The following is a 13,855-nucleotide window of genomic DNA, read 5'->3' as shown; positions in this document are numbered from 1 at the left end:
TTCTTAATCATTCCCAAATGAAATCATTTCAGAATTGGTGGCCAACTCCCTTCAACAGTAAAAAGAGAAAATGCTGGAAATTCTTAGCAGGTCAAGCTGCGTTAATGGGAAGAGAAATGGAGTGAGTGTTTCAGCTTGGAGATCTGGGAAACAAAGAAAATAAGTCCACTAAGCTGCAGGAAGGGGAAGGCGGAAGAGGAAATCTCTATTAATGTAAAACTTTAGTGACCATGGTGGAGAAACTATAAACAAGATTTTCTGGTCAAAGAGTGAATGGGAGCATTTAGTGAATGAGAACATACACAAAAACAAATCTGAGAGAAGAATACAAGAGTTTAGTTTAGTTTAAAGATACAGCATGGAAACAGGCCCTTCAGCCCATTGGGTCCGTGCCGACCAACGATCACCCATACACTTGTTCTATCCTTCACACCAGGGACAATTTATAAAGCCAATTAACCCACAAACCTTCACGTCTTTGGAATGTGGTAGGAAACCAGAGCACCTGGAGTAAACCCACATGGTCACAGAGAGAACGCACAATCTCCATACTGACCCGTAGTCAGGATCAAACCCAGGTCTGTGGCAGCAAGTCTACCACTGTGTCACTGTGCTGCTCCTGGTTGTAGACTAAGAATACATGCATAGCAGGTCAGGGTGAGTATGTCCTCCATTCCCAGAGTATATGATCTTTGAATGCAGGGGCTCGAGGGCTGGAGAGTGAAGACCAGGGAAACTATCCGTGTTCTGTCTCAGAGGACAAGAGGTGGGATCGGAGGAAATACATGAGATATGGTCAATGGTAGAGAGGAAGCCACAGTCAAGTCAAGTCAAGTCTATTCGTCACATACACATACGAGATGTGCAGTGAAATGAAAAGTGGCAATGCTCGCGGATTGTGCAAAAAAACAAAACAAACTACAAACACACTACAAACAGAATGGAACAGAATCACATATTCACATATTACATATTTGTGGGGGGGGAAGAAAAAGGGAAAAAAAAACAGCAATTTAAAAAAGACACCACACAACAGTAAAATGGTACAGTAAAGTTAGTCCCTGGAGAGATAGGAGTTTACTGTCCTAATGGCCTCTGGGAAGAAGGAAAAAAATGTCTGACCACATTGAAAACTTCTGGACTCAACATCCAACTACATAACTTCAGGTATCCTGATTTCTCTGGTTTTAGTCATCCATCAACAAGGCTGATAACATATTGGCTAGCTTGTTTGCTCTTTATTCTGTGTTTCTCTTTTTCTCCTCTGGAAATGGTGGAAATGCTCAGCCTGAACGTAGCCTTGTTTTGCTATTCTGCACTTTGCAACTCCTACATTCTTTTGTCTATTTTCCTGCTTTCCAACTGCTTCCATTCACTCATTAACCAAGTAGCCTAGTTGACAGCATATCCCCAGCATCATCCCAGTTTTTGTCCCTCTTTGCTCAACCTCTTTGCACCTTAGTGAGCTTTTCCCTCCTTCCCAGTTCAGACAAAGGGGGTTTTGATCTGAATGTTATCTCTGTTTCTCTTCCATGGGCGCAGCCTGACCTGCTGAGTATTTTCATCATTTTGTTTTTTTTATTTTAAACTCCCTGTATCTTCCGTTATTTTGATTTTCACCATAATCGTTGCCCTCAAACCTCTCTGCACCTATTTTCTGTCCATTAAACAGTATTTAAAATTTACCTATTTAACCAAATTATTGGTGATCTACACTTATCTCTGTGGTCTGGTGTCAAACTTTACTTTGACATTGCTCCTCCGAGATACATGTGTACCACACTTTATTGTGAGACAATACATAAAGATATAGGACCTTTCCATCCTAGGTCTCCTTTGGCAGAATGAGGCTAAACACAAATTGGAGGAACAGCGTCTCATATTTCGCTTGGGCAGCTTACAGCCCGGTATGAATATTGATTTCTCTCACTTCAGGAAGATTCAGCATTCCCTCTCTCTCTATCCCTCCCCCAACTAAGTCACAATAGCTTCTCATTTCCACCCTATAAACCACTAACGTCTGTTTCCTTTATCATCATTACTTTTTTGCATATCTTTTATGCATTGTTCTTTATCTCTCCACATCATCATCTATATCTCTCGTTTCCCTTATCCCTAACCAGTCTGAAGAAGGGTCTCGACCTGAAACGTCACCCATTCCTTCACTCCAGAGATTTTGCATCTCCCGCTGAGTTACTCCAGCTTCTGGTGTCTATCTTCAGTTTAAACCAGCATCTGCCGTTCCTTCCTACACATAATTGTTATCATTGTTGGTGGTACAGAGAACATAGGACAGAATACAGCACAGGAACGGGCCCTTCGGCATACAATGTCCCGTGCTGAACAAGATCAGTCTGAAGAAGGGTTTCGGCCCGAAATGTTGCCCATTTCCTTCGCTCCATAGATGCTGCTGCACCCGCTGAGTTTCTCCAGCTTTTTTGTGTACCCAAGTTAAACTAATCTCCATGGTGTTAGCCATATCAATAATACACTCCAAAAAAAGCTTTATTCTCACCACTCAAGACTACACTTACCACTGCAAATGCAAATATTAGAATAATAGGAAAAATACCGTGAAAAAAATGCTGTAGCTTACAATCTCTAGAGCTATTTTGTTCAATTCCTATGCCATCAGATCAATTAATTATCCATCAGTTTCTGTAATAGTTTCTAATTTGAAGGAGAAGGTTCAAGTATTATCCCTATTATAGCATTCTGCAAATTTTGAGCTAATGAAAGTTATATTCCCTGACAAGGGCACTTTTTCCTTGACGATTGCAAACCCCCCACTAAAAATCACAGTATTTCACTGCCTGAATATGGAGTTCAGTACACTGGCCAACCTGGCAAATCAAGCGAGTTAGAGGGTTTTTTTGTGCCTTTTCAAATTTTATTTTAATAATTTCTTGTCGGTCAAGAACTAATGGCCAAATAATGTGCGTAAGAGTGAAGTGGAAGTCTGAGATGAGGTGTCACTGCAGAAAGGATGAACGAGAAATATGAGCTTACAAATTAGTGGTATCAGTTGGCCCTTCCATGGCATTACTTCAACCTCTACTGAGCGTGCACGCCCTACCCTCCCCCCTGCTGCCACTGAAGAGTTACGTGAAGTTTGTTCAAGGAGATGAATGTTTCATTCTGAATGGAAAATAAATTTCCTCTGCCTTCCTACCATCCAAGTGATAAAAGGCTATGACAATACGACTATATAGTAAAGCTACCATTTGTGCAATCTGAATGATGAAAACGTTTATGCACAACACTAAAATGATATTTCTGCCTTATTTCCCCTACCAGAAATTATTGCTTCTTTTAAGGAACATTTGCTTGTGTAGGAAGGAACTGTAGATGCTGGTTTAAACCAAAGATAGACACAAAAAGCTGGAGTAACTAAGCGGGACAGGCAGCATCTCTGGAGAGAAGGAGTGGGAAAAATCATCCATCCCTACTCTCCAGAAATACTGCCTGTCCCGCTGAGTTACTCCCGCTTTATGTGTCTATTTGTTACTTGCTTCTCAGCTTGCATATTCAGATGAAATTTTGAGACGTGGGTCCATATCCCAAAAACAAAATTGTATTCTGCTAAACCAATTTTACGTAGACAAAAGATGGGAACACATATTCATTTAGTCAGATGCAGTAGAGGCCCAGTTGTCACTGATAAGAACCATTTATTCCGAACATATTCAGCTTTGGAAACGGTCAGGGAATAAAGAAAAACTATTGCAAGCCACTAACCAGTTAAAATGCTTTCCTGCAGAGTTAACTTGGTTTACAGTCTCCCTGAAAATCACATTGGTTTCACAAAAAAACTTGTTTGCATCTAGCTCCGCAGTATAATACTACAGTATTGGCAAGTGTTCATTTTATAATGCTTATTACTTAGCAGCGTTTGGCTCAGGAGCTTATGTGCACATGTTAATATGATTGATGCGTGTATTGTGATATGCATTCCTGTCTTTAATTACAATGAAGCGGGGCTGTTTTCTAAATACGGTAAATGATTGTCTGCTGGTCCCAACATACCTCATGCAAACCATTAACATGCATTATGAGCTGCTGTGGTAAATGGATTTAGACTTGTACATACAGATGTTGAACTGAAAATCACTCTGCTGCCTTAAAAACGACCAGAGGTTAGGTGCTGGGCTTTTATTTCACCATTTACATTGTAGTTGAAAAAGAAAATAGTAAGTAACCACAATGGAGCATTATTTGCACTTATTGACAATTCCAGAACAGTTTTGTTTGCGATAAATAGTCTTCCTGATCATTGGATTGGGCAGTTTGGAAGAGAGGCAAATAATACGAAACAATTTGAAATGTAGTTCAAGAAACCATCAGTTTCTTCTTTTTTAAAACGCCTACGATGCTTCATGATGTCTCCAAAAGAGCCTTAGCAAATAAAGCACTTTTGAAATGCAGCAGTAGTTGTAATATATTTAATATTTTCACTGTACTCCAAGTTTATGGGGATTTTTTCAGATACTATGAGCTTTGAGAGGCAAGGGTGAAGACCAATGATTGCAATGGCAATATTGTCCTATCCAGCTTGGCGGTGTGTCTGCTTTGATGAATTGTCACTAATTGATGAATGCAGAGTAAAGATAATGCATAACTGAGTACAAATAAACAATTCATACTTTGGGGATCCTCTGCTGAAGTTAAGACAGTTATTAAAATAGTTCTAATGTAATTTTAAAGGAGTACATTTGAAAAAACCATTGGAAAGACCATTTCTCCCTTAATATGTGAGTTCCAAAATGATGTTTAGTAATTCATACCAGAGCCACCTCTGTTGCTTTTCCCCTTTCCTTTGACAACAATCTGGCCTTTCATTGTTGACTCCAGAAATATCCAAATGGTAAACATTACTTGAATAAAAATGAGTGCTTCAGGGTGTTAATCTTTTGATGGAGTTTTAAGCTGGTATTCAGCATCGGAACAACAATTTTGGTAATCAGAAAGAATTGTTTAGAAAATTATAGTGGCGTGTGATTTAAATGAGCTGTTACCCATCTTTAAAAGTGATTTTTTAAAAGAGACCCGTCTGAAGAAGGGTCTCGGCCCGAAACGTTGCCTATTTCCTTCGCTCCATAGATGCTGCTGCACCCGCTGAGTTTCTCCAGCTTTTCTGTGTAACCTTTAAAAGTGATTAACTGTTCATGTTGCACTTTAGTTAGTTGCTTCAAATGTTGAACCGACAGAAGTCTCCATTCCATCCTCTCTGGGAACCTTAATCCCAGATATTCCAAATGTACACATAACAATCCAATTTGATGATCCTTTGCTGTGTTCTTTGGCTTTTCCTGCCCCATCTCTTTTACTTTTATTTGATTTTCCGTTGATTGGAGGTGTCTTTGCCCCCCCTTTTTAGCAAACAGACTGCCCATAACTTATTTGCCAAGATCTGTGATGGGAGAGTATGCTGTTTATCTATTTCTTCATCTAATTCTTGGCTTCGTTAGCAATGTTACTTCTTTTCTCTGTTGTATTTCTTAAAACGAAAGCAATTGTTTCAGCATGAATGGTTGTCATAAAGGAAAGTTCTGCATGTGACAGGGTCAAGTCTCTGATGTTCTCCTGAGGTGGATAAGGACTAATAACCCCAAGATTAGATCAGTAGAGATGTAATCATCTGCTTCACCTGTTCCTCACTAATGGGTCGGACAATTTTCCCAGGCACAAATACTCAGTTTCCATGTGATCACGACTTACCATTTAAACAATCTAAAAGACAGAGTATAAGTAGATGTAATGAGCAAAATAAAGTCTTATTGATGTATCTGTGTGTGCTTCTCTCTCCAATTTTTTTTAGATATTGTTGATTTTATGAAAATGATTACCTGTTGAGATTTTGCTTTCATTTTTCTTGTGGTTTGTCTGAATAAAATTGCCAAAATCAGAATGTTATTGACCCAGGTTTGCCACAAACTAGGTAGAGATGGCTAATCTTATTTCACATTAAACTCTACAGCAGAGAGAAAAAGGGATTTACGGACCATGAGTTCAGCACAGATTTGAATCGGGTCCCAATGATGAAAGAGCACAGGGCTAATTAGCAGTGACATCCAATCCCCTTGGCTCTGCAACTATTTTGTTTTCATTTCTTTCGTAAAACCATTAAATCATGCATAGAATCGGTTGATGAATACTCAGGTGGCCAGTCTCTGTATGTGAGTTTAAAGACTGAGTGCTGGCAAATTGCATAACTATGAAGGAATGATAGATGCACCAATCCTATACTTGCCAAACATAGCAATAGCATTAGCCAGAGATGAATTAGGAGTAGCAACAGTCACTGTTTATCCTCAGCCATCATTTTCTAACCCAGGATTAACATTTCAGGTCTCTTTTCATGAGTTCCTTGAGTTCAGTTCATTGACCTGAACGTTAACTTAGTTTCACCCCTCACAGTTTTTTTTTCCATTTAACTTGGCCGAGAACAGGATCTCAATTATATATAAGGAAAGTAGCCAAGAAAAAGAAAACACAAAGTGGCAGGCTGCATCTGTGGAGAAGGTGAATAGGTGACTTTTCGGGTGTTCATAAAGGGCCCGACCTGAAAAGTAATCTATCCATGTTCTACAGAGATGCCACATGACCCACTGAGTTGAGTTTAGTTTAGTTTAGTTTAGTTTAGAGATACCAAGCACGGAAACAAGCCATTCGGCTCACTGAATCCGCACCAACCAGCGATCCCCGCAAGCTAACACTATCCTACACACACTAGGGACAATTTACATTCACACCAAGCCAATTAACCTACAAACCTGTTCGTCTTTGGAGTGTGGGAGGAAACCAAAGGTCTGGGAGAAAACTCATGGAGGTCAGGGGGAGAACGTACAAAGTCTGTACAGACAAGCAGGATCGAAACCCGGGTCTCTGGCGCTGTAGGGCAGTAGCTCTACCACTGCGCCACCGTGCCGCCCGTAAAGAGTTGCTCCAGCACTTTGTATTTCTAATTATAAACAAGCATCTGCAGTTCCTTGTGTCTCCTGTCTAGTTAAAAAAAATCATTGTAGATACATTGCATTTTGAGAGGCTTTGTTTGTACATTAGATTCTATCTACATTCCTCAAATCGAACATTTTTGTATGAAATGTTCCGGTTCAATGTTCTTTGAAGAAATTGAGAAAGTTAGTGATTGGTTTGCAATTGTCATCATGGTGGGCCAACACATTTTTGCAAACCTATGTAGTTAGTTACAGGAGATAATATTGAATGTGAAATGAGGGTTTCACAAGTTTTTACACAAGTTACGAAGTTCAGCTGATCAGCAATGTTCAATTAAATCTCCAGCTCTTTCAGACTGTATTTCTCACAAAAGGTAACTTTGTTTTTTCATCCTTCTGTTAACAGACTCTTTAGCTAGACCAAGACGGACAGTTTTCACACGTGCAATGGAGGCTTGCGATCTACACTGGCAGGATAGTCACCTTCAGCGCATAATCAGCAGTGATTTTTATGCATCGCCCTCTTACCAGAGAGAGGGCGAGAGCCTTCTTTTCAACTCTCATGGGCAACCTCTGTGGTTAGGTAAAACTTCAAACTTACTTTTAGAAGTGTTTCCTTTCTCCAACCGCCCCTGCCCCTCAGACAAAATGGCTTCTTTCTAACCCCTCAATTCCTTCTTGAAATTATTTTAATGTTTGTAGAACACGTCCCCACTGCCTGCACCAGGGTGGATGCCCTTCGTTCACACGGTTATCCCAAAGAAGCACTGCGTCTAGCTGTGGCAATCATCAACACACTCCGCCTGCAGCAGCAACGCCAGTTGGAAATCTATAAACATCAGAAGAAAGGTGAGTTCTGCGACTATGCCCTCGAGCCGCCACTTAACGGAGAGATTTCCGAGCATAGGTAACTTGTTGATGGGGCAAAATACAAATGACCCAAGGATGGTGGACCTAGGTTCAAATTAAAGCATTAGGATGCTCAGGAAGTCAGCCAGCATCCACGGGGAGAATAGCTGAGTGTAAAATCGGGGATGTGCAGTCATTTTAACGATGTGTTCAAATTTTTAATTCCTCAACGCTTTTCACAAATGTAAATTGGCCAAAGAGTGTGCAGGGCTTTCTGTCTGGGTTACCGCTTAATGTTGGCTTTCAAGGTTGAGTTAACTTCCATAATTGGAGGCCACCAGCATGGAGATTAGGCTTAATTTCACAAGATTGCTATTGACACTTTCAAGTGTAGCATTCTCATCTTTTTTATTGAAAAGGATTGTTGAGAATTTTTATAATTAATCACATATTAAAAATGCGGTGCAACATTCGAGTGTCCACAAATATATCAGAAGAACATTCACAAGTTTTTTTTTAATGTGTACTTTGAACAGGCCTACTTTTACTTATATATTTCCTTACGACGTAAACGGAGCAGTAAACATCATTCCTCTTCACCCCACTGGAAGCAGCTCAAACCTCTCACATATTGTGTTTGACCTCTTCAATTCTTTAGTGCTGTTAATTGTGCAGTTCTCCCATGCAAACCAGCTTCAGAACACCATGGGCTTATGCTTTTAGACACTGGAGAATGGAAATTCTTCTTTTGTTTCTTGCTCCAAGATTACAAGGAATAATAGCTGCATATTGGAATTGGTCCGCATGATATCAAGAATTGGCTGAGAGAACTGGATACAGTAAAGGCTAAGGGACCATCCAATGTCTCACGTTGTATTAGAGACCCATACTCCATTACTTGCAGTACTACTGGCCAAACTGTTCTAGTACAGTTCCAACACGTATTTACCAAGCCGTGTGGAAAATTGCTGTATGTCCTGTTTTCTAAGAAGTTGGACAATCCATTCTGGCCAGTTACTGCCTTTTGCCCCTGTCCCACTTAGGAAACCTGAACGGAAACCTCTGGAGACTTTGTACCCCACCCAAGGTTTCCGTGCGGTTCCCGGAGGTTTTGGTCAGTCTCCCTACCTGCAACCTCCCTCCGGGAACCGCGCGGAAACCTTGGGTGGGGCGCAAAGTCTCCAGAGGTTTCCGTTCGGGTTTCCTAATAAGTGGGACAGGGGCATAACCAGTCGACTCAGTCAGCAGTAAATGTGTCATTGATAGTCAAGTAGCACTTCCTTCCCAGCAACCAGCTCACTGATGATCAGTTTGAATTTTTTAGGATGTCGAACCGGGTGGCATCACCCTGCTGCGGCTGAATTCTGCTGCCTCAAACGCAAGAAGAAGAACACTGTCCTACACACACTAGGGACAATTTACAATTATATCAAGCAAATTAGCATAAACCTGAACATCTTTGGAGTGTGGGAGGATCTTGGAAAAAAATCATGCAGGTCGCTGGGAGACCGTACAAACTCTGTATAGACAAGTTTAATCAGGATCGAACCTCAAGTCTCTGACGTTGTAAGGCAACAACTCTAGCGCTGCGCCGCCGTGCTGCCAAGTACCTCTCAACCCCTTCCCAGTTCTCCCACCCTGATTACATTTTATCTGCGTTTACTCGCTAACAATGATCTATTCTAAATTTTTCATGATCTCCACCCTCTTTGATGTGTCGTTCTCACACCTTACACTTCCTTATCTCTATATCTCTCCCCTCCCCTGACTCTCAGTCTGAAGAAGGATCTCGACCCGAAACATCACCTATTCCTTCCCTCCAGAGATGCTGCCTGTCCCGCTGAGTTACTCCAGCATTTTGTGTCTATCTTTGGTTTAAACCAGCATCTGCAGTTCCTTCTTACACCCCTCTGCTCTTGACCTGATCACAGCCTTCATGTAAACAGGAATCAAAGAACTGAGCCCCAAAGAAACTTACATGCCCTTGATAACAAAGCAGCATTTAACATCATGATCATTATAAAATTAGTCTCTGGGTATCAGACGGAAAGCACTATAGTAGCTGGGCCCTATCTTGCTTAATGAAACGTGCTTGTGCTTGTTGGTGATCAATCATCCCAACTCCAGGACAGCACTGCAGGATTTTCTTGGGACAGTGTCCTGGGCACAATGATTTTCAGCTGCATTATCAATAATATAGCTTCCGTCACGAGGTCCAACATCGGCTTGTTTGCTGACCAATAATCAATTCCACTCGCATTTCCTCAGCAAATCAAGCTGCCCATGCCTGCAGCATAATTATCATCTGTAATACATTTGAAATGAGTATTGTGTGTTGATAAGTTAAAAGGAGCAGAACTAGGCCATTCAGCCCATCAAGTCTACTCCACCATTCAAAGATGGCTGATCTACCTTTCCCTCTCTTGCCTTCTCCCCATAACCCCTGACGCACGTACTAATCAGGTTATTTGAATGACATTTATTTGAATCTTCTTCATGGAAAGACCATGCGTCTTCCAGCGGCATGTTTAAAATATTCAGATAGGTCTGACAGAGTTCTACCCTGATGAATTTTCGTTCTGCCCAGATCTTACGATAATTGGAATGGTTCAGAGTTTATTACTGATTTATATTGAATTATCTGTTTTCAGAACTGTTACACAGAGGAGTAACTACAATTACAAATCTGGAAGGGTGGGTGGGTCATCCTCTGGACCCAATTGGATGTCTCTTCATCACACTGACTGAAGCTTGTCGACTGGAGGATGAAAACTGTTTAGACACAGCAGGTAAGAGAAGGTGCAGAAGGAATGGCAGATGCTGGTTTACACCGAAGATAGACACACAATGCTGGAGTAAATCAGCGGGACAGGCGCATCTCTGGAGAGAAGGAGTGGGTAACGTTTCGGGTCGCGATCCTTCTTCAGGAGTTAGGAGAGAGGGAGACTAGAGATATGGAAGGGTAAGGTGTGAAACTGACAGATCAAAGCAAATTATGTCAAGGAAATGTTTGAGAAGGAACTGCAGATGAAGAAATGTTGCCCATTTCCTTCGCTCCACATAGATACTGCCTCACCCGCTGAGTTTTTCCAGCAATTTTGTCTACTACTGGTCACTGAAATGTTGACTGAGGGGAAGGTGACAACGAGGCATACAAACAGTAAAATGAATCAGGACAGTGAACCCAGTCAGAGAACTAGGGTGGGGGAAGCTGGGGGAGAAAGAGGGAAAGTATAAGAGTTAAAGTCTTCTTTTCGTGTCCATCTTGTTATAAATGTTGGCCTCGTTGTCATCGTCCATCCTGAAAAGGACGCAAGCTTCCGGCGACAATCAGTGGAAGCCATCACTTGTCGCAATAGATGATGGTGGCAACAGAATTAGCTCAGGATACTTCCAGTTTCCAGCATGGACGCTTCTGCTCTGGGGCTTGTGTTGAAGTTAGAGAAATCAATACCTCTGCTCATTACTTCTTCCTGTTTGCTATTCTTGGTTTGTCGCCAACTTCCACATACAACCACCAGATGGAGCACCTAATTGAAAGCTGTTAATCTTTTGCTTTCGTGGACAGATGGGCAGCTAACACCAGTTCTGTAATTCCAATCTTGGACGCCTTGTTCCTTTGAAATCGGGTTTGCTCAGATTAGGGTCAAATATTAAAATGGTCCCAATTATATCCACAGTAACTGTGCATTCCTGTTTTTTTTCAGAATCCCAAGTCCAACTACAGCAGCTGGGAATTTAAATTCAGTTAATTAAATGTTTTAATTATTGGAACAACCCCATTAAAGCATGTTTTTTTTTAAATTTTAATGCTCTACCAGCATGTGGGGCAGCAGATTGTCGAGGAAATGTGTGATATTTCAGTTCTGTTGTTCAGTTCTCTTCACACCTCATCAGAAAATGAGGCAGCCCATACATACCTGCCTGCAGTAAGATCAAGGCATCTTACATGTGTGGACTGATAAATGGCAAGTACAATTTGTGCCATACAATTGCTTGACAAAGGTATTTCCTACAAGGGAGCGTGTCTAATCACAGACCCTTGATATTCACCCACATCAGCTTCACTTGCTACTATCAACAACAACCTGGGATTACCATTGACGAGAAATGTAACCAGATCAGCTGTTTAAATGCTCTGACAGAAAGAACATCTACCTCAGAGGCAGGGTGTTGCATTATGAGCACCTCACCACCTGAGTCCCTACGGCCTTTTCACCATCTGCAAGGCACAAGTGAGGAATTTGAATACAAGTCTTCATTTAGAGGCCACACTGTAGCACAGCAAATTATTCAAGAAGGAACTGCAGATGCTGGAAGATCGAAGGTACACAAAAATGCTGGAGAAACTCAGCGGATGCAGCAGCATCTATGGAGCGAAGGAAATAGGCGACGTTTCGGGCTGAAACCCTTCTTCAGAGTCAGACTGAAGAAGGGTTTCGGCCCGAAACGTCGCCTATTTCCTTCGCTCCATAGATGCTGCTGCACCCGCTGAGTTTCTCGAGCACAGCAAATTATGTCTGGCGTCCTCAGTGACTTTGGATCAATCCCGACTTTGGTGCTGCCCAAGTGGTGTTTGCACGTTTTCCCTGTGACTGCATGGGTTACCTCCAAATGCTCTGATTTCCTGGGGGTTGGTTGAATGGAAATATGGGGGGAATTAAACGGGATCAGTAGTGCGAATGGCTACTTGATGGTTGGTGGGTATTTGGTGGGCAGAATGGCCTGTTTTGTGCTGGGTGGCTTGAAGAGTGGAACTCTAATGCCCCTGTCCCACAGGAAACCTGAACAGAAACCTCTGGAGACTTTGTGCCCCACCCAAGGTTTCCGTGCGGTTCCCGGAGGTTTTTGTCAGTCTCCCTACCCGCTTCCACTACCTGCAACCTCCGGCAACCACCTGCAACCTCTGGCAAAGTCTCCAGGGGTTTCCATTCAGGTTTCCTAAGTGGGACAGGGGCATTATAATGAAGCTTCAGTGTTCAACACCATTGTGGATGAAACATGCCTCCACAGTCCTCTTTCAATCCCTCCATAGCCAGCACACCATCGTTGTAATACGTACCATACAAAATGCACCAGGTCCAGGCCATTCTGACAACACCTCCCAAACCTGTGACCTGAAATGCCAAAAATCAAACTGCTGGAGAAACTCAGTGGTCAGACAGCACTGTGGGAATGGACAGATGACATTTCTGGTGTGGACCCTTCTTCCGACTGACGGAGTTGGGTAGTGAATGCTGGGAAAGGTAGTTTTCTCCACCCAACCACCAACCCCCACTCCCCTTCATAGGGACCTGACCCGAGAGGTTGTCCGTCCATTTCCTCCACAGATGCTGGCTGACCAGCTGAGCGCCCACAGCAGATTGATTTTTGCTCAGGACTCCAGCTTTTGCAGGCTCATGTACCTGCATGGCTACTGCCAAAATGGGGCAGAATTTGTGGACATCCTGCCTTATTCCAATTTACAAACATGAATCAGTTGTTTTTAACTGTTCCTTCACCATCACTGGGTTTAACAAATGAAACTCACTACCTGCCAGCATAGTTGGAATATTTTCACCAGACAGACTGCAGTAATTCAAGACGGTAACTTACTGACATCACCTTGCCAGCAAGAGCCATATTCCATAAATAAATGAAAATTATAATAATAATAATAATAATAATAATAATAATAATCTTTATTTATATAGCACTTTTCAACAAAACCAGTATTTGAACCAAAGTGCTTTACAGAGATTGATTAAATTAATTGAACAGATCAAATGTCAATATATCCATACAAAACAAAAAAGAGAAAAAAAGAAAAAAGACACAGAACAGTACACTATAGAAATCACCATGAAACGTCCCCCCACAGCAGAATTCACTGTGAGGGAAGGCACTAAAAATATCCAGTTCTCCCCCTCATAGTCCACCCGTGGTCGGGGTCTATATGTGGCCTCCTCAGCCAACTCGATGTTCTCAGGCCCTCTGCCGCGAAGCTGGATCATCGGCGTCAGGTGAACATTGGTAATTGGTCCTAAGATGTTTGAGAAAGAACTGCAGTT

At 41.9% G+C, this 13,855-nt stretch overlaps 1 protein-coding gene across 2 annotated transcripts in view; it reads left to right on the top strand.

Annotated features, from left to right (window-relative positions):
• zswim5 (zinc finger, SWIM-type containing 5) overlaps positions 1-13,855 on the top strand; it is a 216,825-nt gene that overhangs the window by 190,214 nt on the left and 12,756 nt on the right. For both annotated transcript variants that reach the window (XM_055641632.1, XM_055641633.1), the window contains 3 exons: positions 7,363-7,539; positions 7,659-7,805; positions 10,457-10,594. In XM_055641632.1, coding sequence (XP_055497607.1) covers positions 7,363-7,539; positions 7,659-7,805; positions 10,457-10,594 — 462 coding nt within the window. The remainder of the gene's footprint in view (positions 1-7,362; positions 7,540-7,658; positions 7,806-10,456; positions 10,595-13,855) is intronic.

Source organism: Leucoraja erinacea, chromosome 10 (genome assembly GCF_028641065.1).
Source record: "Leucoraja erinacea ecotype New England chromosome 10, Leri_hhj_1, whole genome shotgun sequence".
Taxonomy (NCBI): domain Eukaryota; kingdom Metazoa; phylum Chordata; class Chondrichthyes; order Rajiformes; family Rajidae; genus Leucoraja; species Leucoraja erinaceus.
Note: the sequence above shows the minus strand (reverse complement) of the source record. Positions and strands in the feature narration are given on the sequence as shown.